The 23,691-nt window shown below is 39.9% G+C and overlaps 1 protein-coding gene across 1 annotated transcript in view; it reads right to left on the bottom strand.

Moving 5' to 3' along the window:
* Window positions 1-216: 216 nt before the first annotated feature.
* The window catches only part of LOC150078319 (uncharacterized protein ZK1073.1-like), a 483,468-nt gene continuing 459,993 nt past the window's right edge, over window positions 217-23,691 (bottom strand). The window contains exons 12-13 of the mRNA XM_090384761.1: window positions 20,998-21,049; window positions 217-1,056 (exon numbers count right to left, since the gene is read on the bottom strand). Of these exons, the coding sequence (XP_090240887.1) occupies window positions 896-1,056; window positions 20,998-21,049 (213 nt within the window). The 3' untranslated portion in view covers window positions 217-895. The remainder of the gene's footprint in view (window positions 1,057-20,997; window positions 21,050-23,691) is intronic.

Consider the following 23,691-nt stretch of genomic DNA (forward strand, 5'->3'; position numbering starts at 1 on the left):
GAACCAAATTTTGGGTTTTCCTATTTCAAATCCTATGTATTATTTTTTTTTAAATCTAGTATTTTCATCACGAATAGTATATAATTTTCAGCTCATAAGTTGATTAGAAACACACCCTATTTAATTGTTGTTGGACTAAATGTTAATAACAGATAAAACTAAAAAACAAACAGTTTATTTTAATTGTGTTTAAAGGTTTTTAATTAAAATGGCGGATACTAAATATTATATATTGTACGTATGTAAATATATATTTTTTTCAACAAGAAACAATAGATAAGGCGCAAACATTCTTTCGACAGAAATAAGGCCACCGTCTTGCGCTTTATATACAACTGCTAACAGTTCAGAACGAATGGCGAGCGTACAGATTATTTGGAATCATGATTCAGAACAAATGGTGAGCGTACAGATTATTTGGAATCATGATTAGGCCTAACTGTTGAACTTCTGCTTGCAATTTCATTTTACCGATATACGTCATTTCTACAAATCTCTGTTTAGCAAATGGCGTATAATAAGCTGCAAAGCGGTAGCAAAATTGTAAAATGACGGTCATCCTTAATACTACTTACTGGGTTTGGCCAAATTACATAACAGAATGCTTAAATTTCAAGGGCCGCCATGATATCCAAATGAAACATAGATCCCTTTGACATTCATATGAAATCTACAGGCCATAGGTTACTTCATTAAACAGCAATATTTCTCTGATAATGACACTCTAGGCCTAACATGTATTTGGGTAAAAGTACTGTTAGCAGTCAATTGAGCCCCCCCAACTATTATTATACAATAGCAGTAGCAGCAGCAGAAGTAGTAGTAATAGAGTCAATGTCCAGGAATTTTTACTTCCGCTTTCCCGTGACGGATGGGGCGAAAGTTTTGAGATGCTTCATTTTTGGTTAGCAGTCAGCGATGTCCGTCTCGGCCGGGGCATATCGTAATCTTCCATTGAGAGAGTGCGTCTTCGTCCGACAGCACCAAGGGTCTTGTGGACATTCGCAGCTGGATGAACTTTTTGTCTCTCCACACCAGGAAGCGTTACCGAAGTTACTATAAAAATAACGTACGTTGATAAGACATTTATACTGAAACTCTAAAAACAATTTTAAAACAGTTAGTGACAATATGAAGGAAAGTGAGTTTAAATGGAAAAATAAGAAATAAAAATTTGGTGGCATTGGCATATTTATTATTAAGAGTGCAATTCAAAAAAGCCGCAGGTCATATTGCACTTTGAAAAAATTTGCAGTTGGGCTTTGTTCTTCAGTATTTTGGTTTCCACAAAGCAGCGTCTATCATATAATGATAAACGTTGATGTATGCCTAATTTAATTCATTCATTATAGTGGAATGCATTTGCTTTAAAGCAATCCAACTTATAAATGATTTGAGAAATCTGAGGAAAACATTTCTTATACAAATCAGTTAATCTGTCTAGAAGTTGGAATTGCCTGTGTATATTAATTCAGAACGTACAAAAATTTAAATTTATTTTTATTGCCGAATTGTGGAATATGGTAATAAATTATGTTAATCTTTAAAATTCACTAACCCCATAATGAAACCTTAATGGACAAGAAACATTCATTAAAAGATTAGCATTGACAAAATGAAGAGAATTCATTTCAAAAATTATTTCCTTTTATATTTATAATTCTATCTATGTTTGTTATTTTAAATCGCCATATTTTACAGTTGTTTGTATTTGCTGTATAAGACACGATCACGATCACGATCGTGATCGTGTATAAGACACGATCACGGAGTAATGAGACTAATTTTTATAATAAACATATACATTTTATTACACGTTAATGGACTTTTTTTTAAATTAAAGTTCGTTGCGAAATTTTTCTTTAAACTGTCCTACACTCTTTATTTTTTTTTTCTCCGAAATTATTAGGGCAATCCGAGGACGTAGGAGAAACTATTTCTTATCTATACCACTATTTTTCGCCTTTGTGGAGTTCAGGTTCTATTATTCCTACTCCTTTAGTTTTTCTTCTTACTATCTGCATGTTTCTCTTTGCGTTAACTTAAATTTAATTATTTAACAGATATTTATTTAAAGTATACCCAGTAAAATAAAATAAAATAAAATATTTCCAGAAGCTTTCGGAACTCGTGTCCCTTTCTCAACTGACAGAATTTTTGAATACATTACAAGCAAAGTGTGGCACGTTACTCATTCGTCATTGTTGTAGCACGGACGTGTGCTGCCTTGCGCCAGTGATCATCCATCAATAAAACGGTTGTCTCCAGGATTGGATGTATACGCATGCCTTTCTGGCGATTTAATGATTTAGGGTTGTTCATTATGTTTAGTGACTCTAGCCATAGGCGGTGGCGAAAGTGTCGCGCGTGGTCCACTATCTCAAAGTCGCGCTTGGGGTCAAGATCGTGGTTGGTAGCCCAAAAATGTTCTGCAAGCGCGGACTGGTCAGTTTCGGCAAGCCGGATTGCTCTGTCGTGTTCCGTGAGGCGATCCTGGAGACGTCTCGATGTCTCACCTACGTAGCAACTGTTACAGGCCCTACAGGTGATACGGTACACTACATTGCTGCGTAAGACAGGTGTGACAGGGGTCTTCACACTGGAGACAAGTGAACGTAGGTTCCTACCTGGTAATTGTACACATTTTATGTTGTAACTTCTCAGGATCTTCGAGATACGTCCTGACACTCCTGGATAGTACGGAATGTAGGCGGATGATATGCCGACTTGCTTCGGAGGTCTTGGGTTGGAAGTAAGTTCTTGTGCCTGTAACAAGCATCTGTTTAGTACATGGGATGGATAACCGCATCTGGTTAAGTCCGCCTTCACACGGGAGATCTCGTTACGTCTAATTGTGTCGGTGCTGGAATGGCTCCAGGCCCTGGAGAACAGGGTGCGGGCAGTGCTATTGAGATGGCTTGGAGCGTGGCCGGACCTGTAGTTGGTGAATTGACCGCACCACATGGGTTTGCGGTATACTGAGGTCTCTAGATGTGGGCCTACGCGATGCACTAGCACGTCCAGAAACGGGAGCGAACCGTCCACCTCTGATTCTACGGTAAACTTGATGAAATTGGATAGAGAGTTGAGGTATTCTAGTAGTACCGTTTCAGAACCACGTGGTATTATGGTAAAAATATCGTCGACATATCTACACCACGTTGTAATAGGTGTAGGTGGGTTCTGGTGTATCTGCTTCTCCAGATCTTCCATGGCGATGTTAGCTACTACGGAACTGACAGGGGCACCCATAGCAGTGCCATGTACTTGTTTGTAGAGTGAGTCTTCAAAGGTGAAGATGCTGCTAGAGAGGCATAGGTTGAGGGCGGTACAGATGTCATCAGTGGATAGTGACGTCCTGGATTGGAGGCTTAAGTCGCTCTCAAGGAGCCTTCTGGCGCAGTGCACGGCCTGTTGGACGGGAATCGAGGTGAATAAAGAAACCACGTCAAATGATGCCATGACAGAGTTATCAGGGATTGAAATGTCCTTAATGGTGTTAATGAATTCACTGCTGTTTTTAACGGTGTGAGACGTATTACCTATAAGAGGCGAGAGGAGGCTCGCGATGTGTTTGGACAGTTCATACGTTGGGGCACTGCAGCAAGACACTATAGGTCTGAGAGGAATACCCGGTTTATGGATCTTTGGTAATCCGTAGAATTGTGGTAGTTGGCAGCCAGTAGCACGCAGAAGATGGTGAGTCGCGGTCGGGATCTTCTTATCTTTAAGCCATGCGTGGACAAGTTTATTAACATTTGCTTCCAGACGTTTCAAGACTTTAACGGGAGGATCAGGTAGAGGTTCATATACGTTAGGATCGAGTAATAGGGCCAAGGCTTTCTCTCGGTAGGCTGATCGGTCCAGCACAACAGTCCGGCGCCCTTTATCCGCAGGAAGTACAACGATGGAGTTGTCTTTTCTTATAGATGACAGGGCGGCACGTTGGCGGTGGTTGAGGTTTGAGCACGTTTTTCGAGTGTTGCGGAGGACTGCGGCAGTCTTGAATCGGATCTGATTTAATTATTTATTTATATTTATTTTTACCGTATCCATCACATAGGGGGCATCACATTATTTTGACGACTATTACATTATGTCCTAGATACGGTAAATATGTAGTATGTATTATATATTTTAATCTTATTTTAATCATAAAATTACGTTCTCTGCCGGGTCAACGATGATTAATATATGCTTACATTTATATTTTACTTATATTTCTTACATTTGATTCTAATAATTCTAAAATTTATTTACATTTGATTTATATTTGGCCTATACTGGTTTATATTTGGTTTAGATTTAAATTACTTAGCATATATTGATCATTACAGAAACAGAGAACCTCTTGTTGTTTTTTGCCTTCAGTCTGGGTTGTTGGCCCCAGTTGAAGTCATCTAGATTGTCGGTAAAAAGCGATAATAATTTTTTTCCCGTTTTCTTAAGTCCCTGATAGTATTATTATTTGATTGATCCTTAATATTTTATCCTTAATATTTTATAATATTTTATAGACATTATGGGTGTATTGCATGATTGCTTGCAACTGCATTGACCCATAAATATTAGTTACAGTTACTGTCGTTTTAACTTTCTTTTCTTTTTTATCACTAATATAATTATATATATATATATATATACTGTATATATATATATATATATAACCATATAAATAAATTAGAATAAGGGTTAAAATAAAAAATAAATAAAACTAAAATAATGCCAGCAGTATGGCAAGACAACAGCGAAAATAGTCCAAATTAAACCAAACCAAGCAGGGAGGGAAGAGAGGGGTAACAAGAGTAAAAATATTGCAGCAGAAACTCTAAAGTAATTTAGAAAATCTAAATTTATGAATAATAATTCATTAAATTTTAAAAGCCAATTAAATAGAAATTTAACGGTGCCCCCTCTGACGGGCACCAGGTCCAAATTTATGTGAAATATCACCAACAGAGATGTAAACCACTACAATAAAACAAAACAAAAAATAAACCAAAAATAGACTGACCATTACGCCCCATCTCAACAGAGGACCACAAGGCCAATAATGGTCAGAGAATCGCTGCATTTCGAACGCTAGACAAATCGCCGCAAAGGAGAATCAATCAAAAGATCAGTCCGCCACCCGATCCTCAGATCGAACCGCCAATGCAGGGGAATTGAACAGCGGTGGTCCTGATGCAGCAAAAATTAAAAATAGAACAGATACGAGCAGTCCAGTGCAAAGCCACACTACTTAGCACTACAGTGCAAAGACTTTCGAGAATTACTGGTAGAAAAAGAGGCTGGCGAAGCAGATTTGGTGGAAATGGCATCGGAGATAAACCAAATCAAATTAGGGGGATGATAGCGCAGATGAGAATTCTAAACTGCCGAATTTTACATTAAAAAGCATAGGGGAAGGCATAAAGTTAGCCGAGAAATTAGAATCTTATTTTTTGAATGCAGATTCTTGAATGAAAGGAGCCCAAAGTTCAAAAGGGAACGTCAAAAATGCTTTGTTCCATAAGATGAAATTGATAAATGTATCAAGCAAAACAAACAAACCCAGATTATCGATTTTTAAAAGAGAGTAGAAGATATACGAAATATAGAATGGTGCATTTTTGTTAACGAAATACTGTAGTGTATTTTTGTTTACTTTTGAATAGGCTTGACGTATCCCAATGGTCAGGAGCGAGAGTACATAACACGCGTTCCTTGAGTGGACCGGGGTTCGATCCAGTGATTACTAAATACGATAAATATTTGTATTGACGATTTATTGTAGACTCTGCTGACTTGGTTGTTGTGCGGGAGTATGAACAGAAAATTAAAGTACCCCCCTACTTTTTCTTAGCCCTTATAAAACTGTTTCGCACAACTCAGGGGTTCACATCAGGTGAGTATGGGCTTGACACACCCAGGGTAAGTCCCGAGCTGGATATCATCATTCTTCTCTTTCTTGGTGATTCCTTTCTACTTCTGATTCTCTCAGGGTAATTCGGGAATTTTTTTTTTTTTGACTGGTGCAGCATAAGTTTCAGACTTCCTTGCATCATATAGCTAATAATAATAATAATAATAATAATAATAATAACAACTCGACATTTTATAGGAACCTAACTACCGTGTTATACGAGGGTTACCTGTATTATATACTCTACAAATCATGTAAGTGACTGTGCTGATTTTTACCTTTTCTATTAATAGTTAGCCCTTTGTGTATTTTGTCGCTAACAATGTAAATCTCCTGTGATAGTCAATAAAAATTCTTTTTGTTAATATTGAGTCATTTCTTAGCTACTTAGAGATATAACTTTTTAACATTTAAAACTAATCGATAGTTTTAAAAATATTAAACAACTTTGGGGAATTACTTTTGAGAAGGAAAAACCATTATATTTCAATATAGAAGAAGAATAAAAAACGGATTCAGAAACTATATTCTAGCAATAAGAAGGGAAAAAATTAATTTTCAGATTGCAAAAAGACCGATAGATGGAGCCACCACATTTACTAGCTTATTGAGGAATAAATATATTTTAGCCGCCAAACAATATGGAATAAAAAAAATAAAATAAAATAAAATAAAAAAAATCTTCACTTCCAAGTTTTCATCAGAAAAGTGGATCTCTACTAATAATAACATAATATACAGGGTCCAGTCACATTATTATGACTGCCTACCAAGTATCCAGAATATGCGCCTTTCACAGCATGCATTGCAGCCAGCTGTCGTGGGAGGGATTCAGTAAGTCCGCGGAGGGTTGCTATAGGTATCTGTGACCATGCAGACTGCAGTGCTCTCCGAAGTTCCTGTAGGTTCCTTGGTGGAAGATGCATCTATCTGATGTGTCGATCGAGGTGGTCCCATAGATTTTCAATTGGGTTAATTATCCAGAGTTATTGATCCGATTATCCGGAGTTAATAGTAGTAGTAGTAGTAGTGGCATGTGATGCAAGAAAGCAAATGTATGAGCCTATGCAGCATCAGCCAAAAAAAAAAAAAAATGACACCATTCCCTCCAAATGCCTGTCCAGTTCCTCCTTAAATTTATTCAACCTATCAACTTCCACAACGACAGATGGAAGTTTGTTCCAGCAATTAACCACCCTCTGGCTAAAGGCAAATTTCCGCACATCTATTCTACATCTGTCCTTTCTTAATTTGAATTTATGCCCCCTTAGGTTCGTAATCTGAACAAGTGGAAGGATCCCATCAGAATTCAGCGTGCTGAACCCATTCAAGGCCTTATACACCTCAATCAGATCACCGCGCAGGTGCCTAGTCTCCAGCCACTGCAATTTGCAGAACTTAAGCCTCTCTTGATAAGAGGATCCCTTCATTCCCCTCACCAATCTTGTTGCCCTTCTCTGTACACGCTCAAGTAAATCTACATCCTTCTTAAAATGAGGCCTCCAGAACTGTACGCAGTACTCAAGGCGTGGCCTGACCATTGTCTTATACAGAGGGATAATCACCTCCTTTTCCCTGCTAGCAAAATTCCTATATATCATTGACAAAACCCCATGACCTACCCTGGCAGCCTGTCTGCATTGCTCAGAAAACTTCATATCTGCCTGCACAATTACTCCCAGGTCTTTTTCATTTTCTACCACCTTAAGTGTAGTACCACACAGTTGGTACGTTTCTCTGGGGTTACTTCTACCCATATGCAGTACTTTGCATTTGTCAAGGTTAAACTTCAGTTGCCACTTCTTAGCCCATCTGCCCAAATTATCTAGATCCTGTTGCAGTAGCACACTGCCATTACTGTCATTAACAATCCTGCCAACCTTTGTATCATCTGCAAACTTCGACACTAAGCCTGATATACCTTCATCAGTATCATTGATAAATATACAAAACAACAGTGGACCCAACACCGAACCCTGTGGGACTCCACTAATAACATTAGTCCAAGAAGAGCAGCACCCATTGATTACCACCCTCTGTCTTCTCGCACTTAACCATCCTTTTACCCATTGTAGCAACTTAACCTTAATACCATTCTGCTCCAATTTGTACAATAGTATTCCATGCGCAACAGTGTCAAAGGCTTTCCTGAAATCCAAATATATGATATCAAAATTATTTTTTGCATCCAGTTCCTTTGTAACCACATCATAATATCCTATCAAATTTGTCAGACAAGACTTTCCCTTAACAAACCCATGCTGTGTCTGAATTATTGCTGCAGTCTTGTCTAGATGATCCTGCAATGCATCTTTAACCAGCGACTCCATTATTTTACCCGGAACAGAAGTTAAACTAACTGGTCTGTAATTACTCGTGTCACCCTTCGCTTCCCCTTTGTGAATTGGGGATACATTTGCACATCTCCAGTCCGTGGGAACCTCCCCGAGTCCAAGGATGCGCTCATAATTATGGCTAAGGGTTTGCTTAGTTGCTTTGCCGCCTCCTTTAATATAACTGGATAGATCCCATCCACCCCAGGTGCTTTTCTTACGTTTAACTTCAACAGTTTCTCTTCCACTTTGCTCTCGGTTATTACAAAATCATTAAGTATCCTGCTACAATTGGATAACCTTCTGCCATTTTCAAACCTTAATAATTCCTCACGTGTGAATGTAGATGCAAAATCCTCAAACAGTTTGTTTGCTATCTGAGCAGGATTATCAACAGTCGAACCATCGATGTCAAGTGGACCAATCAGATTCATCCCCTTCCTTTTAGAGTTTATATAAGTAAAGAAATCCTTGCTGTTTTTCTTAGCATCTTTTGCCAAGGATTTCTCGTAATCTGTCTTCGCCTGCCGAACCTACTTTGTGACCTGATTACAGATTAACTTATATCTGCCATAGGCTTCTGAGTCGCTTGATAATTTATATGCACCCCATGCATTTTTCTTCTCTGTTACGAGTCTCATTAGTTCATTTGACAACCATTTAGGCCTAAACCTTGAACAATATTTCTTAATAGGTATGAAACTTTTAGTAGCATCCACGATTAATTCCTTGAATGCTTCCCACTTAGAATTTACTGTTGGTAACATCGTCAGATGATCCCACTGTACAGAATTTAAAAACTGTCGCCTTTACGGAAGCAAAAACCCTTTCCTTTACCCCTGATGGTAATTAAATCTTTAAGTAAATCCCACGTCAGTACACTGTGATCACTGCCACCTAGTGGTTCTTTTATCTGCAAATTCTTAATACATGAATGATCACTGCTGATTACCAGATCAAGAGTATTACTTTCTCTGGTTGCCTCTCGAACATGCTGCTGCAGAAAACAATCATCCAATAAATCCACAAATGTCTGACTAGTGTGTGAGTGCCCAACCTACAAGTTCCAGTCAATATCTGGGAAGTTAAAATCCCCCATTATAAGACATTCCGATTTACTAGCCCACTCTATTTCTCTGTACAATTGTTCATTGTACTCATTAGAATCATTAGGCCTATAACACACTCCTACTCTTATTTTTGCTTTCGCAGTGCTTATGTCACACCAAACTGACTCAACAGTGTACTGTTCATCTCTATCAACTGGATGCACTTCTTTTGATTTTATGTTTTTCTTAATTAACAGCATAACACCTCCACCCTTCCTATCCTGGATATTAATTATCCTCTTAATTGGATAATTAACCCAATTATCCAATTATAATTCAATCCGGAGCTTGAAGTCTTCGTCGTGCTCCTCAGACCACTCATGGACAATTCTGGCGACATCGCATGGCGCATTGTCTTGCTGATAGATACCATCGCCTCCAGGGAACACGGTCAACGTGTACGGGTGTACCTGATCGGCGACGATCGATAGGAAACCATTTGAATTCAGGGTGCCCTCCAAAGGTGTCAGCAGACCCAAGCCATGGCATGAAAACATTCCACAGACCATAACTCTGCCCTCACCACCCTACCCTCTGCCAACAATCGTGTCCGGGTGTCTGTTCTAGGAGGTTTCATGCCTAATGCGCCACTGTCCATCCACTCAGTGGAGCAGAAACCATGACTCATCGGAGAAAGCCACCCATTATAACTTGGCCGGGGTTCAGTGTCGGTATTGCTGTGCAAACTGACGGCGTTGTTTGCGATGAATGGCCCTCAGCATGGGTTCTGTCACCAAGCGTCTGCTCCGGGGCCCAATACGCAACAGGGTTCGCTGCACTGTAGTGTTGGAGACCGTTCTGGTGGCCCCACGTTCATTTGGACGGCCAGTTAGTATTAGTAATAGCCGCATGGTGCAAGAAAGTCTATGGCTTATGCTGCACCAGCCAAAAAAAAAAAAAAAAAGGATAAAAAAATAATAAATAAATAATAATAATTAATAAAAAAAAGGAAATTAAACCTATCATCCTATGTGCTTCCCTTACCCAAAGGTACTATCCAGATGACCTTTGAATTTCCCCAAACTGTCAGCCGCTACCACCCATGTAGGCAACTTATTCCAGTAATTTATAACTCGCTGGCTAAAATAAAACTTCCTTCAGTCCAATCTAAACATTTCCCCCCGTAACTTGAATTTATGTCCCCTAGTTCTAGCATCATTTATAATCTTGAAAATTATGTCCTCATTCATTTTACTGATGCCTCTCAGAGCCTTAAACACCTCAATCAAATCTCCTCTAAGGTATCTAGTTTCCAAACTCTGCAACTCACATATTCTCTGCAACTCACATTACCACATCACCCCTTCTATCTACCCTGTTGTTGTTATTTGGTTTTTAAGAGCATTAGCAACTAAGGCCATATTGCTCAGGGAATAGGCGGTGGCCATTCCCTGACCTTTCCGCATCCTCCGTATTTGGTGGTGACGGGCTCGAACCCCGGTCTAATCAAGAAGCGTATGTTACGCGCTGCTGCTCCTTTCCACCTTTTTACGGAGGCGCCCTCTATCTACCCTATCCTTCCTAAATACATTGTACAAGCCGTACTGAAACTCATCATCCCCAATTTCCGGGTGGCACCACCTCTCCGTAAGCCCTATTATATCCGCTTTACTTGTTTTAGCCAGCAGTTGGAATTCGCTCATTTTATTGACGACACTTCTAACATTACTGTATAAACAATCAAGACTTATTGTCCTTGTATATTTAACAACCCTAACACAACCCTTGAAGCTTTTTAGGCTCTCTTCCCTGGCATTAGCCACCCGCTCACTTGAAACGTTGCTGCCCCCAGAACATCTAGATAATATGTCCAGTTGGGGTAACAGATAAGAACTCTTGAGGTATGTGCCAGAGTTACTTTGACCAATATTATCAGATAAACTCGTTGTCAGTATTACCCACATCCCCCCTAACTAGCAGTATCCCGGAACCTTTAAGGTATCCTCAATAATACTGGAAAAAACTTTTGCACTACCTTTGTTTAAGTGTATCCAGTCTCTACAAAACAAATTCCTTCTACCTACAAGTATTGAGCAAGAGTAGTGCGTCGATCGGTCCTGACCAACTGTTTCAGCCAATGTACACCTCTGGGATCAATGGCGCATGGGGCTCTGGAATTGGCATGTCTGGTCATCAACACTGTTCCATTCATCCAGTCTTGTTACACTTTCACCATTGCAGTACATGAGCATTTCACAAAGTCCACTGTTTCGGAAATGATGGCACCCATGGCCAGATGCCGATGATCATGCCTTTTTCCAGGTTTGATAGGTCACGTGCTTTGTCCATGATAGGCTGTTATTACTATGTTCAGGGATGCCGAACATCAAGCCTTATATGCTTTTATATGCTTTCAGTGTGTGAACTTGACACGTGCGCTGTGTGATTTGATGGGCATGTGTGATGTCTGCTTTGGGGGTGGTTATAATATTGTGGCTGGACTGTATATCTGCCATAGTATTAACACAGGAAATAAAAAAAAAAAAAAAAAGAGATACTTTTTTTTAAAGGAACCTCCCATCAGAAGAAATAGCAATGCAATCGATCTCGGCACCTGGCCCGGCAAAGCAGAGGCCCGTCCAACAATTCATAGCAGAACACAATTCAAACTTTTATTGACGTCATCTATAATAACATTTACTCACTTTTACTAAACTACACATGTAGCCCAGCGAATAAACGCTGGCCAGCGAACACAACACACCAGAGTTCAAGACTCAGCAAAAAAAAAAAAAGAAAATATAAATAAAATACACGCAATACCAGATAGGGACTAAAATAAAAACTGAAGTACATTTTTTTCCTACTCATCACAACCTCCAATATCATCACATCACACCACGGGGTCGACTCTCTCCCACCCCCACTTCAACTCCTTGGCTCACCAGACAGCTCGTATGACGTCACAACGGACATCATTACGCTTGTTCTACTAATGTATTAGGAAAGAGTAAACAAGAATTGACATATCTTAATAGCCATTTTTAAAATTTTACTGATGTCAACCATGAAACAAAGAGTCCTCGCTGTTTATGGACGAAACCGCGTACAATGCACAACTATATGCGCGCAGGCGATCTTTGCACTTAGACGCTGATGGAACTGATATTCAGGTGACATTCAAGTCAAGTGGACACCCAATTTCGGCGAAGTCCGGACGGTCTGTGACAGCCAAATCCTCTGCTCGCACCTTCATGATGGTGGGACTTTTAGTAATCCTGGGTATAACCTCCATGCACAAGCACATGGTGGGTGACCACCCAGGTGTGAACCAACGTAAGCAGGGGTCAAGGTGTGGCGCCCACACCACATGGAGGAATGCCGCCCCTCTATGTTACCAGGCAGTACTAGGTGTAGATGACTCTCATTAACCGGTGCAATACGATCACTTTGCTTATTGGAGGCTTGAAGTGGTGAAACCCATGTTTAGTCTCTACAGCTAAGTTCCGGTCAACCCATCCCTACCTCTTCCATCATGCAGTATGATTGGTGACTTTTGAGGTTATGATGAACATCGTGGCGAGATCCATTATTCCTTACATTTCGAGGGTACAGCTCTAAAACGGTGTTCGCAGGCCGGCCGCTAGTTAGTACACCGGACCGAACCTATTGGTAACTCTCTAGAAGGCTTCCGGATCAGCTAGTATAATCTTGCTACCTCTACTCTAGCAGATAGTGACTGGAGGGAGTCCGAGTAGTGTGTATGTGGGGAGCATTGTCGAGGCCACGTTATGTCAAGGATCTGGGTATATTCTTACCATATGTACGCCATATCCAAAAATTTCATTACTTCATACAGCATGTCCCACCCACTTTTTCTTACTATAGAATACACCATAAATTGTCAAACTAATAGAGCAAGCTTATCTGCCAAAAGATCTAAACCTCCCAAGCACTTCCTAATTCATTTCACAAATGTACGTGGTCTCAATTCTAATCTCAACGATGTCCATTTCCACTTGGAGTCTGCCAAACCAATGTACTTTTTCTGACAGAATCTCAGTTATCGGTTCATTCAACTACTGCTCATCTCAGATGCCCAAATTATTCTCTGTATGATTCCTTTCGCCTCAAAGGTGGTTCTTATGCATATGTACGTTCTGATATTCCCTGCCAGAGACTTGGCAATTTGGAATCTCCTCTCTTTGATCTTCTCTGGCTTAAGATCTCTCTACCTCATTGTGTTAAATTCAACTGTTATCTCACCCGTTCTCCCAATTCCACTAATCACTTGGAGCTCTTTGACTTCCTCTCTTTTCAACTTGACTTTCTCCAGTCCAACTTTCCTAACAGTGAGGTAATTTTCCTTGGTGATTTTAATGTTCACAACTCCAGCTGGTTTCCGTTTTCTAGTCACACCGACTCAGCTGGTCGAGATGCTGAGGCTTTTGCAATTACTAATGACCTTGCACAGATTCTTCATTTACCTACAAGAATACGGAACAATCCTAATCATACAGTCAATACGCTTGATATTTTTCTCACAAACAACCATTCTAAGTACACGGTTGAAATGAGAGGTCCTTTAGGCAATTCAGATCACAACTTGGTGATTGTCTCTTCTCCAATGGAACCTTTATCTCATGGGTATTCCCAACCTCGTGTTGTTTGGCATTACAAGAATGCAAAATGGGATGATCTGCGAGACTTCTTTTCTTCTTTTCCCTGGTCGGATTACTGTTTCAACACTTCTGATGTCAACGTTTGCTCAGATCGTGTGAGTGAAATTATTCTTGCAGGAATGGAATCCTTTATCCCACACTCCACTTTAAAATCTCGTTCTTTATCTAAACCTTGATTTTCCAATAAATGTGCTAAGGCTGTTGAAGAGAAGTATGTTGCATATCGTAATTGGCTTGTTTCTAATTCTCCAGTTTCATTGTCTGCCTACACCAAAGCTCGCAACAATTGTAAAGCAGTTATTAATCAATCCAAATTAGAGTTTGAACAGGCTAAGAGTAGAAAACTTGCTTCTTGCCCTAATGGTAGCCGAGCATTCTGGTTTCTTGCCAATGCTATTGGCCGCAACTTTTGCCCATCTCTGCTCCCACCTCTGTCCAAACCAGATGGTTCTGTTGTCATTTCAGCCAAGTATAAAGCTGACCTGCTAGCATCCCATTTTTCTTCCATCTCATGTATTAATGATCCTGGTAAAACACCTCCCACCATTCCCAACACGCTCCATTCAATGCCTCCTGTGGTCCTCCGTCAAAAGGATGTCAGAAGGATTTTGAAGAATCTTGATGCTAAGAAAGCTCAAGGTCCCGATGGTATTTCTCCTCTTGTTCTTAAACCTTGTGCTTTTGAACTTATTCCTATTCTTTGCCGCCTTTTTTCACTTTCTTATTCCAAAGGTGTTTTTTCTTCTGTTTGGATATTTGCTCATATCCAGCAAGTTCCTAAAAAGGGTGACAAATCCCTCCCATCCAATTATTGTCCCATTGCAATTACTTCTACTCTTTCTAAAGTAATGGAGAAATCAATTAACCGCCAACTCTTAAACTACCTAGAAACCCTCCGTCTGATCAACAATCGCCAGTATGGATTCCGTCATTGTCGATCCACTGGTGATGTTCTGGCTTATGTTACCCATTTATGGACTAATTCAATGGAAAGGTTCGCTGAAACACGAGTAGTTTCTCTTGACATTTCAAAGGCTTTCGATCGTGTTTGGCATAAAGTCTTCTAAACAAGCTTCCATCTTATGGTTTGCCAACTGTTTTTAGTAATTGGTTATCCAGTGTTCTCTCTCTGATCGCTCACTGAGGGTGATGGTAGATGGCTCTCTGTCTTCTAACTTCTCCATTAATGCCGGTGTTCCCCAAGGTTCAGTTCTTTCCCCCACTATTTTCCTCTTGTATATTAATGACCTTCTTCCATTGACTGGAAATCCTCTCCATAGTTTTGCTGATGACAGCACATTGCATTCCACTTCCTATTTTGAGAAACATTGTCCTGCTGAATCAGCTTCAATTTCTCGAAAATCTGCAACCAATTACTTAAATGCCGAACTTCAGGTAATTCTCCAGTAGGGCAAAGACAACTTAGTTGATTTCAACCTTGTAAAACTCAGTCTTATGTTATATCTCGCAAAAAGGATTCTTCTTCTTCTTCTGCTCCTATGCTTATCTTTAGTAACACTCGGATTTCTAGGCAAAATGATATATCTCTTTTGGTGATTACCCTGACTTCTAATCTCTCTTGGCACAAGCACATGACAAATATTGCTTCCTCTGCATCTAAAAAACTTGGTATTCTCTTTCGATCTGGGCGTTACTTTTCTTCCAAACAGCTGCTCACGCTGTATAAATCGCAAATCCGCCCTGCATTGGATATTGTTCCCACATCTGGGGTGGTGCCCCCAAAACCTCTCTCTGGCTTCTTGATTCCATTCAGAAGAGGGCAGTTAGTTTAATTAATGATTCATCTCTAACAGTCTTTCTCCACTCGCTCTCTCATATACGTACTGTTTCTGCTGCATGCCTCTTCTACAGATACTTCCATGGGCACTGTTCTTCTGAATTGTCTTCTATAATTCCCGCTCTCTCTTTCAAAACAGTCCGAACACGTGCCGCCACCAGCCAACATGCATTTACTGTCCAACTTCAAACTCACAGAACGAACTTTTCATCTTCCTCGTTTATTCATTCAACTACCGTTTTCTGGAACAACCTTCCTTCATACGTATTTCCTGAAAATTACAGTCTACAGAAGTTCAAGTCCAATGTCAACAAATATCTTCTTTCGTCTTCTCAACCTCTAACCCAAGCACGGTACTAAGTACTGTAGGTTCTAATACCTCTCGTGTTTGGGTTTACATAAAAAAAACAAAAGACGAATAAAAATTGCTGAACAGAGAACAGCACTGGATCTGGATCAGGTGTCTCAAGTTCCGAACCGAATGGTAGTGAGATTGTCCTCCTGGCTGGATGACTGTCTGAATGAACATTCTAACTCAGCAGGGTTGAATGCTGCTGGCACCACTAGGTGCGGGATTGCTGGCTCTTCTGGATTCCTCTTGGAGAGAGAGGGATTTAGTTGCTAACCCACAATGGGTACACACTGCTGGCACTGGAACAGTGCAGAATTGCTGGCTCTCCTAGATCTCTCCTTGGAGAGAGCAGCATCTGATGCTAACCCATATAGGGTAGGATATTGCTGGCACTCGTCAGGATGCGCAATACAGAGTTCTAGGCCAGATGGCAGTCATACAGAGGTACCTTCCCGCGTAACTTTAACTTCCCAACCCCATCCTCTACTTCACCTTACTCAAGGAGGCCCATCTATTGGTCCGATTCTGTGCGGTAGCACAGTGGTATCATCACCGCCATCCTCCGGAAAAGATCCGGATTCGAATCCCATCGATGACGCGAGGAACTTTAATGGGCTCTTTTCACTCCGTGGCTGAGGTTTCCCCCCCCCCCCAGAAACTGGGATTTTTCGTCCAGCAAAACAGACAAATCGACCGTAGAATACATGTAATTAACAGACATGGGACACGCAGCACGGCAGATGAATTTAATTATTCGGGTGGCTTTAAAAGAATAGTTTGGTTTTTTTTACCTATCAGTCCCTCCTCTCTTTTCTCTCTGTAAAACCCAACTTTTCTATATCCTGCAACCATATCTTCCTTTTTTTTTTCCTTTCAACTTTTTTCTTGTCAGGAAGCTCAGGCAACCCTGGTGGAGGTCAGCCAGAGTATGATGGGCAGCCTGGCTCATCTCCCAGTGGTGGTGACCGGCAGCGCGGGGTTCTACTAGGGCCCTGCAGCAAACAAGCCAGCGACAACAACACAATACAACAGAATAGAACAAAACACTACACTGACACAAACCAGATATTACACTTTTCTGGCTTTTACAGAGATTCTGTACTTCACAAAGTACCATGGCGCAGTTGTGGGAAACCACCGATGGCGCCTTCCGCAAAATACTATGCCTTGAGTCTTGTAGTGACTTCGATTGTAACTGCACGTGATAACAGATCTGGCAGGAGGTCAGGACTCATAAGAAAACATCAGAGGTATAACGTGGCGTATTAGTATTAAGTGAGTACTAATCAGCACCCATGGCTCTTGAGCAGTCTCCCACTCTTCCGGGCTGTTAATCTATTGCAGCAAACAACCCACGCTTGGCCACTCTGTATGTTCTTTTACAAAAAGAACATCACAATCACCGCTAATTAGTTCTATGGGCATTACGAAGAACGTGCTAAATAGCACAATTAAGAATTTAATGTTTTTAGGTATTTCATCGTTTAAATATTGTAATAGTATTTATCGTGGCATTGTATGCTTAGTAATGTATACTTCAGTAATGACATTTTTGGCATGCGTAACAATAATGATATATATATATATATATATATATATATATATAAATATATATATATATATATATATATATATATATATTTTTTTTTTTTTTTTTTTTTATGTAAACCCCAAACATGAGAGGTATTAGAAATTATAGTATTTAGTACTGTGCTTGGGTTGGAGGTTGAAAGAAGATATTTGTTGACATTGTACTTGAACTTCTGTTGATTGTAATTTTCAGGAAATATGTATGAAGGAAGGTTGTTCCAGAAAACGGCAGTTGAATGAATAAACGAGGAAGATGAAAAGTTCGTTCTGTGAGTTTGAAGTTGGACAGTAAATGGATATTGGCTGGTGGCGGCACGTGTTCGGACTGTTTTGAAAGAGAGAGCCGGAATTATAGAAGCCAATTCAGAAGAACAGTTCCCATGGAAGTATCTGTAGAAGAGGCCTGCACCAGAAACAGTACGTCTATGAGAGAGCGAGTGGAGAGACTCTGTTAGAGATGAATCATTAATTAACCTAACTGCCCTCTGCTGAATGGAATCAAGAAGCCTGAGAGAGGTTTTGGGGGCACCACCCCTGATGTGGAAACAATATTCCATTGCAGGACGGATTTTCGATTTATACAGAGTGAGCAGCTGTTTGGAAGAAAAGTAACGCCGAGAGCGAAAGAGAAAACCAAGTTTTTTAAATGCAGAGGAAGCAATATTTGTAATGTGCTTGTGCCAAGAGAGATTAGAAGTCAGGGTAATCCCCAAAAGAGATATATCATTTTGCCTAGAAATCGGAGTGTCACTAAAGATAAGCATAGGAGCAGAAGAATCCTTTTTGCGAGATATAAGACAAGACTGAGTTTTAGAAGGTTGAAATCAACTAAGTTTTCTTTGCCCCACTGGAGAATTACCTGAAGATCGGCTTTTAAGGAATTGGTAGCAGATTTTCGAGAAATTGAAGCTGATTGAGCAGGACAAGGTTTCTCAAAATGGAAAGTGGAATGCAATGTGCTATCATCGGCAAAACTATGGAGAGGATTTCCAGTCAAAGGAAGAAGGTCATTAATATAGAAGAGGAAAAGAGTGGGGGAAAGAACTGAACCTTGGGGGACACCGGAATTAGTGGAGAAGTTAGAAGACAGAGAGCCATCTACCATCACCCTCAGTGAGCGATCAGAGAGAAAACTGGATACCAATTACTAAAAACAGTTGGCAAACCATAAGATGGCAGCTTGTTTAGAAGACCTTTATGCCAAACACGATCGAAAGCCTTTGAGATGTCAAGAGCAACTACTTGTGTTTCACCGAACCTTTCCATTGAATTAGTCCATAAATGGGTAACATAAGCCAGAATATCACCAGCGGATCGACACTGACGGAATCCATACTGGCGATCGTTGATCAGATGGAAGGTTTCTAGGTAGTTTAAGAGTTGGCGGTTAATTGATTTCTCCATTATTTTAGAAAGAGTAGAAGTAATTGCAAAGGGACGATAATTGGATGGGAGGGATTTGTCACCCTTTTTTTGGAACTGGCTGGATATGAGAAAATCTCCAAGCAGAAGAAAAACACCTTTGGAATAAGAAAGTGAAAAAAGGCGGCAAAGAATAGGAGTAAGTTCAGGAGCACAGGTTTTGAGAACAAGTGGAGAAATACCATCGGGACCTGGAGCTTTCTTAGCATCAAGATTCTTCAAAATCCTTCTGACATCCTTTTGACGGAAGACTACAGGAGGCATTGAATGGAGTGTATTGGGAATGGTGGGAGGTGTTTTACCAAGATCATTAATACATGAGTTGGAAGGAAAATGGGATGCTAGCAGGTCAGCTTTATCCTTGGCTGAAGTGACAACAGAATTAGGGCAAGAAGCAAGTTTTCTACTCTTAGCCTGTTCAAACTCTAGTTTGGACTGATTAATAACTGCTTTATAATTGTTGCGAGCTTTGGTGTAGGCAGAAAATGAAATTGGAGAATTAGAAACAAGCCAAATTACGATATGCAACATTCTTCTCTTGAACAGCCTTAGCACATTTATTGGAAAATCAAGGTTTAGATATAAGACGAGATTTTAAAGTGGAGTGTGGGATAAAGGATTCCATTCCTGCAAGAATAATTTCACTGACACGATCTGAGCAAACGTTGACATCAGAAGTTTTGAAACAGTAACCCGACCAAGGAAAAGAAGAAGAGAAGTCTCGCAGATCATCCCATTTTGCATTCTTGTAATGCCAAACAACACGAGGTTGGGAATACCCATGAGATAAAGGTTCCATTGGAGAAGAGATAATCACCAAGTTGTGATCTAAAGTGCCTAAAAGGACCTCTCACTTCGACCATGTACTTAGAAGGGTTGTTTGTGAGAAAAAGGTCAAGCGTATTGGCTGTATGATTAGGATTGTTCGGTATTCTTGTAGGTAAATGAACAATCTCTGCAAGGTCATTAGTAATTGCAAAAGCCTCAGCATCTCGACCAGCTGGGTTGGTATGACTAGAAAACGGAAACCAGCTGGAGTTGTGAACATTAAAATCACCAAGGAAAATTACCTCACTGTTAGGAAAGTTGGACTGGAGAAAGTCAAGTTGAAAAGAGAGGAAGTCGAAGCGCTCCAAGTGAGTAGTGGAATTGGGAGAACGGTAGAGATAACAGATGATTTTGACACAATGAGGTAGAGAGATTTTGAGCCAGAGAAGATCAAAGAGAGAAGATTCCAAATGGCCAAGTCTCTGGCAGGGAATATCAGAACGGACATATGCACAAGTACCACCTTTGAGGAGAAAGGAATCATACAGCGAATAATTTGGGCACCTGAGATGAGCAGTAGTTGATTCAACCGATAACTGAGATTCTGTCAGAAAAAGTACATGGTGTTTGGCAGACTGCAAGTGGAAATGGACATCGTTGAGATTAGAATTGAGACCACGTACATTTGTGAAATGAATTAGGAAGTGCTTTTGAGGTTTAGATCTTTTGGCAGATAAGCTTGCTCTATTAGTTTGACAATTCATCGTATATTGAATAGTAAGAAAAAGTGGAAAATCGTAACATAAAAGTGTTACTTTTATGTTACAATTTTTTATTATACATTTTTATGTAAAGAAAATTTCCTTCCGATGTAATACGAGTATGCTCTTTGTATAATCTCGCATACTCTTCGAGATTGATAAATTAAAACTTATTGATAACTCGATAACTTAAAACTTCCATAACTTCAGATCGTAACTGTGATGAATGTTTAAAACGGTAGGTTGTAATTTATACATTTGCAGGTGATTAATTATTACCACAACTTCGAAACGTACACTGTCTAAAAATTAATAATAGTGTAAAAGTAATACTTACGAAAGCCAAGCCCTTTCACAAACAAATGTAAGCTCTGCGCAAGTTTCTCTGGCTGAAAACAAGAGGGAAAATAAGTTATGAGTAATGTAATCATTTTATTATAAAATAGTGTTCCAAAAATGCAAGGCGAATTTTATAAATGTGAATTTATCACCTGAAAGAAATTGAAAAACATTGCAAAATCTGTTTTGGGTAAAGTAACTGTAACCAATTCAAGTATTGAATATGGTCATCTTGTTAATTATTAAGGCTAGTAGAGAAACGAAATCACTCAGTTATTAAAGTGCTCTGGATCAATACTTAAGACGTCTGCTAATTTCTTATCCCAATTCAAATAAATTCGACGCTGGATTTTGTAAATACGCTCTTTGAAGAAACCCCATAGCCAAAAGTTGCAGCGACCACTTAGCTCCAAACGGAAGGTCTGTTAGTGAGGTTAGGAAACCAGCCAGTTTAAGGTGCGTCGGATCCTATCAGCTTTTACGCCTATCTGTTCTCTTCTTGTGCTCATTGTTAACTTCTTCACATTCATTTCGTCATGTTGTCATCTGTCAACTTGGGAATATTTATATCTGAGAAATAGCACGCACAAACATTTTCCCCACACAACATCCACCATTTCCATCTAAAAGTCTATTTGCTGTGCTCATTTTTCAGCGTATACGTTGAGGTGAATTCAGCTTTTGATCATCTTAAATAGGTCAGAATATTTGCATATTTCATAGTTACACGCAATTTCCTGCAGTCGGAGGGGGTGTCTCAAGATTTTTGGTAGTGTGGTGTATGTTAATTACAAATGCTGATATATTTACATTTAAGAAAACATTTAGTGTTTCAAAAGAAACAAATATTGTTGTTGGATTTTAGGCGCATTTACGACTTAGACCCTTATTGCGCTCGCATATTATGTCTGTAAATTGTATGTGCTTATGGTCGATTTGCCTGACGAAAAACACGAGTTGCTGGAGAAAAAAAAAAAAAAAAAACATGTTACCCTCGTCTGAGACCGATTAACCGAACGAGTTATCGACGGGATTCAAAATCGGATCTTTTCTATCCGATGTGGGGAGAGGCCGGTAATTAAATTAACTATTCTGTTGCATCATGGCTTTGGCTGTGTGAGCTTTCCTGGCCTAACTAAATAAAGTCTTGGACTGTCTGACAACTTGGGAAAATAATTAGTCTAAGAACAAATAATCAGATATGAGATTGTTTGTCATTTGGTGGCTGATTGTGTTACATTATTGATTGATCTAGATCAGTCATTAAGGGGCCTCCATAGCCAGGTGGGGAGGAGCAGCAGTGCGTAGCACACGCTTCTTGATCAGACCGGGGTTCGAGCCCGTGACCACCAAATACGGAGTATGCGGAAAGGTCAGGAAATGACCACCGCATATCCTCGGAGCAATATGGCCTTAGTTGCTAATGCTCCTAAAAACCAAATAATAACAATAATCAGTCATTATTGACTGATGTATGCTGCCTAAGTGAGCTGAGCTGAGCGACTGATCCTGAATGGTGGCTCACCGCTCTACGTAGTGACACATTCCAGATGGTGTCTCATCGCACTACTGAGTGAATCATTCCAAGTGATGGCCCACTATTTTAACTTAGTGATTGATCCCAGTTAGTTGACTCCAGGTAGTTGATGATTGCTCATTGCATTGCCTTAGCGACTGATCCTGGATGGTGGTTCTTTGTGCTGCCTTAGTAACCGAACTAGGTGGTGGCTCTTTGTGCTGCCTTAGTAAGTGATTATCTGTACGATAATGGCTGGGATGCCAAACATTGGCTGCACTCTAATCACAATAAATGTAATGTAAATGTTTATATTAACTGGTTCTACTCACGAGGGTACATTAATGTGTCATGGCTATTCTTGATTATTATCATGTATTCAACATGACAAACGAATGATAACTTATGCGGGGAATATTCGACAAGTGCTGTATTGCACAGCGATCTTAGAACAGGAAATCCAAGTAGAGAAATGGTTCTGCATACGATGGGAAGGACTAGACTCTAGTCCTTCCCATCGTAATATTCCCATTCGTCACCCTTGCTACTTACTTTAGGAACCGTGATATAGTCACAGTTGGTATACTGTTTATTACAGTTGAAATAAATCATAATCTGGTGAGGAGCAATAAGTACAAAATGTGCTGTAGAAGCTGTCTGAATGCATTATTTTAACTTCTGCAATACTTCGTAAACGAAAGTTAATTCATATAAAAAAAATTTAAACGGATCAACTGTATCCACCAGACAGTACACACTCGGACTTAGTGTCACGCTTATCAGGGTCTTAAGTAATTGGAAAGGGAGACGATATATGTCTCGGAAAGTAGGTAGAATCGCTTTTGAGGGGAAAAGAGGTTTTCAGCAGGAATATGAGTGTGTCCATTTTTTTGGTTTTCTCCAAAATATTCTTTGTCAGAATTCAAGTGAAATCCATTCAGTGGTTTTCGTTCGATTGAGATCCATTTAGTGGTGTGAATTTGTTTCTCAGGATACGCGAAGGAAATCCGGTGAAAATCATGTTTATTATGTGAAGCAAAAAACTTTTTAGGGCCTTTTTAAGCGAGATTACGTTGATATATTTTTTTTTCTTCAATTCAGAACCACACATTTGCGCTAATTCAAAAGCGTACTATGCATCAAGCTAATGTTTCCATGCGGGAATTCTTTCCCGGC

Source organism: Mastigoproctus giganteus, chromosome 11, assembly GCF_048544385.1.
Source record: "Mastigoproctus giganteus isolate SK-2022 chromosome 11, ASM4854438v1, whole genome shotgun sequence".
NCBI classification, from domain to species: Eukaryota; Metazoa; Arthropoda; class Arachnida; order Uropygi; family Thelyphonidae; genus Mastigoproctus; species Mastigoproctus giganteus.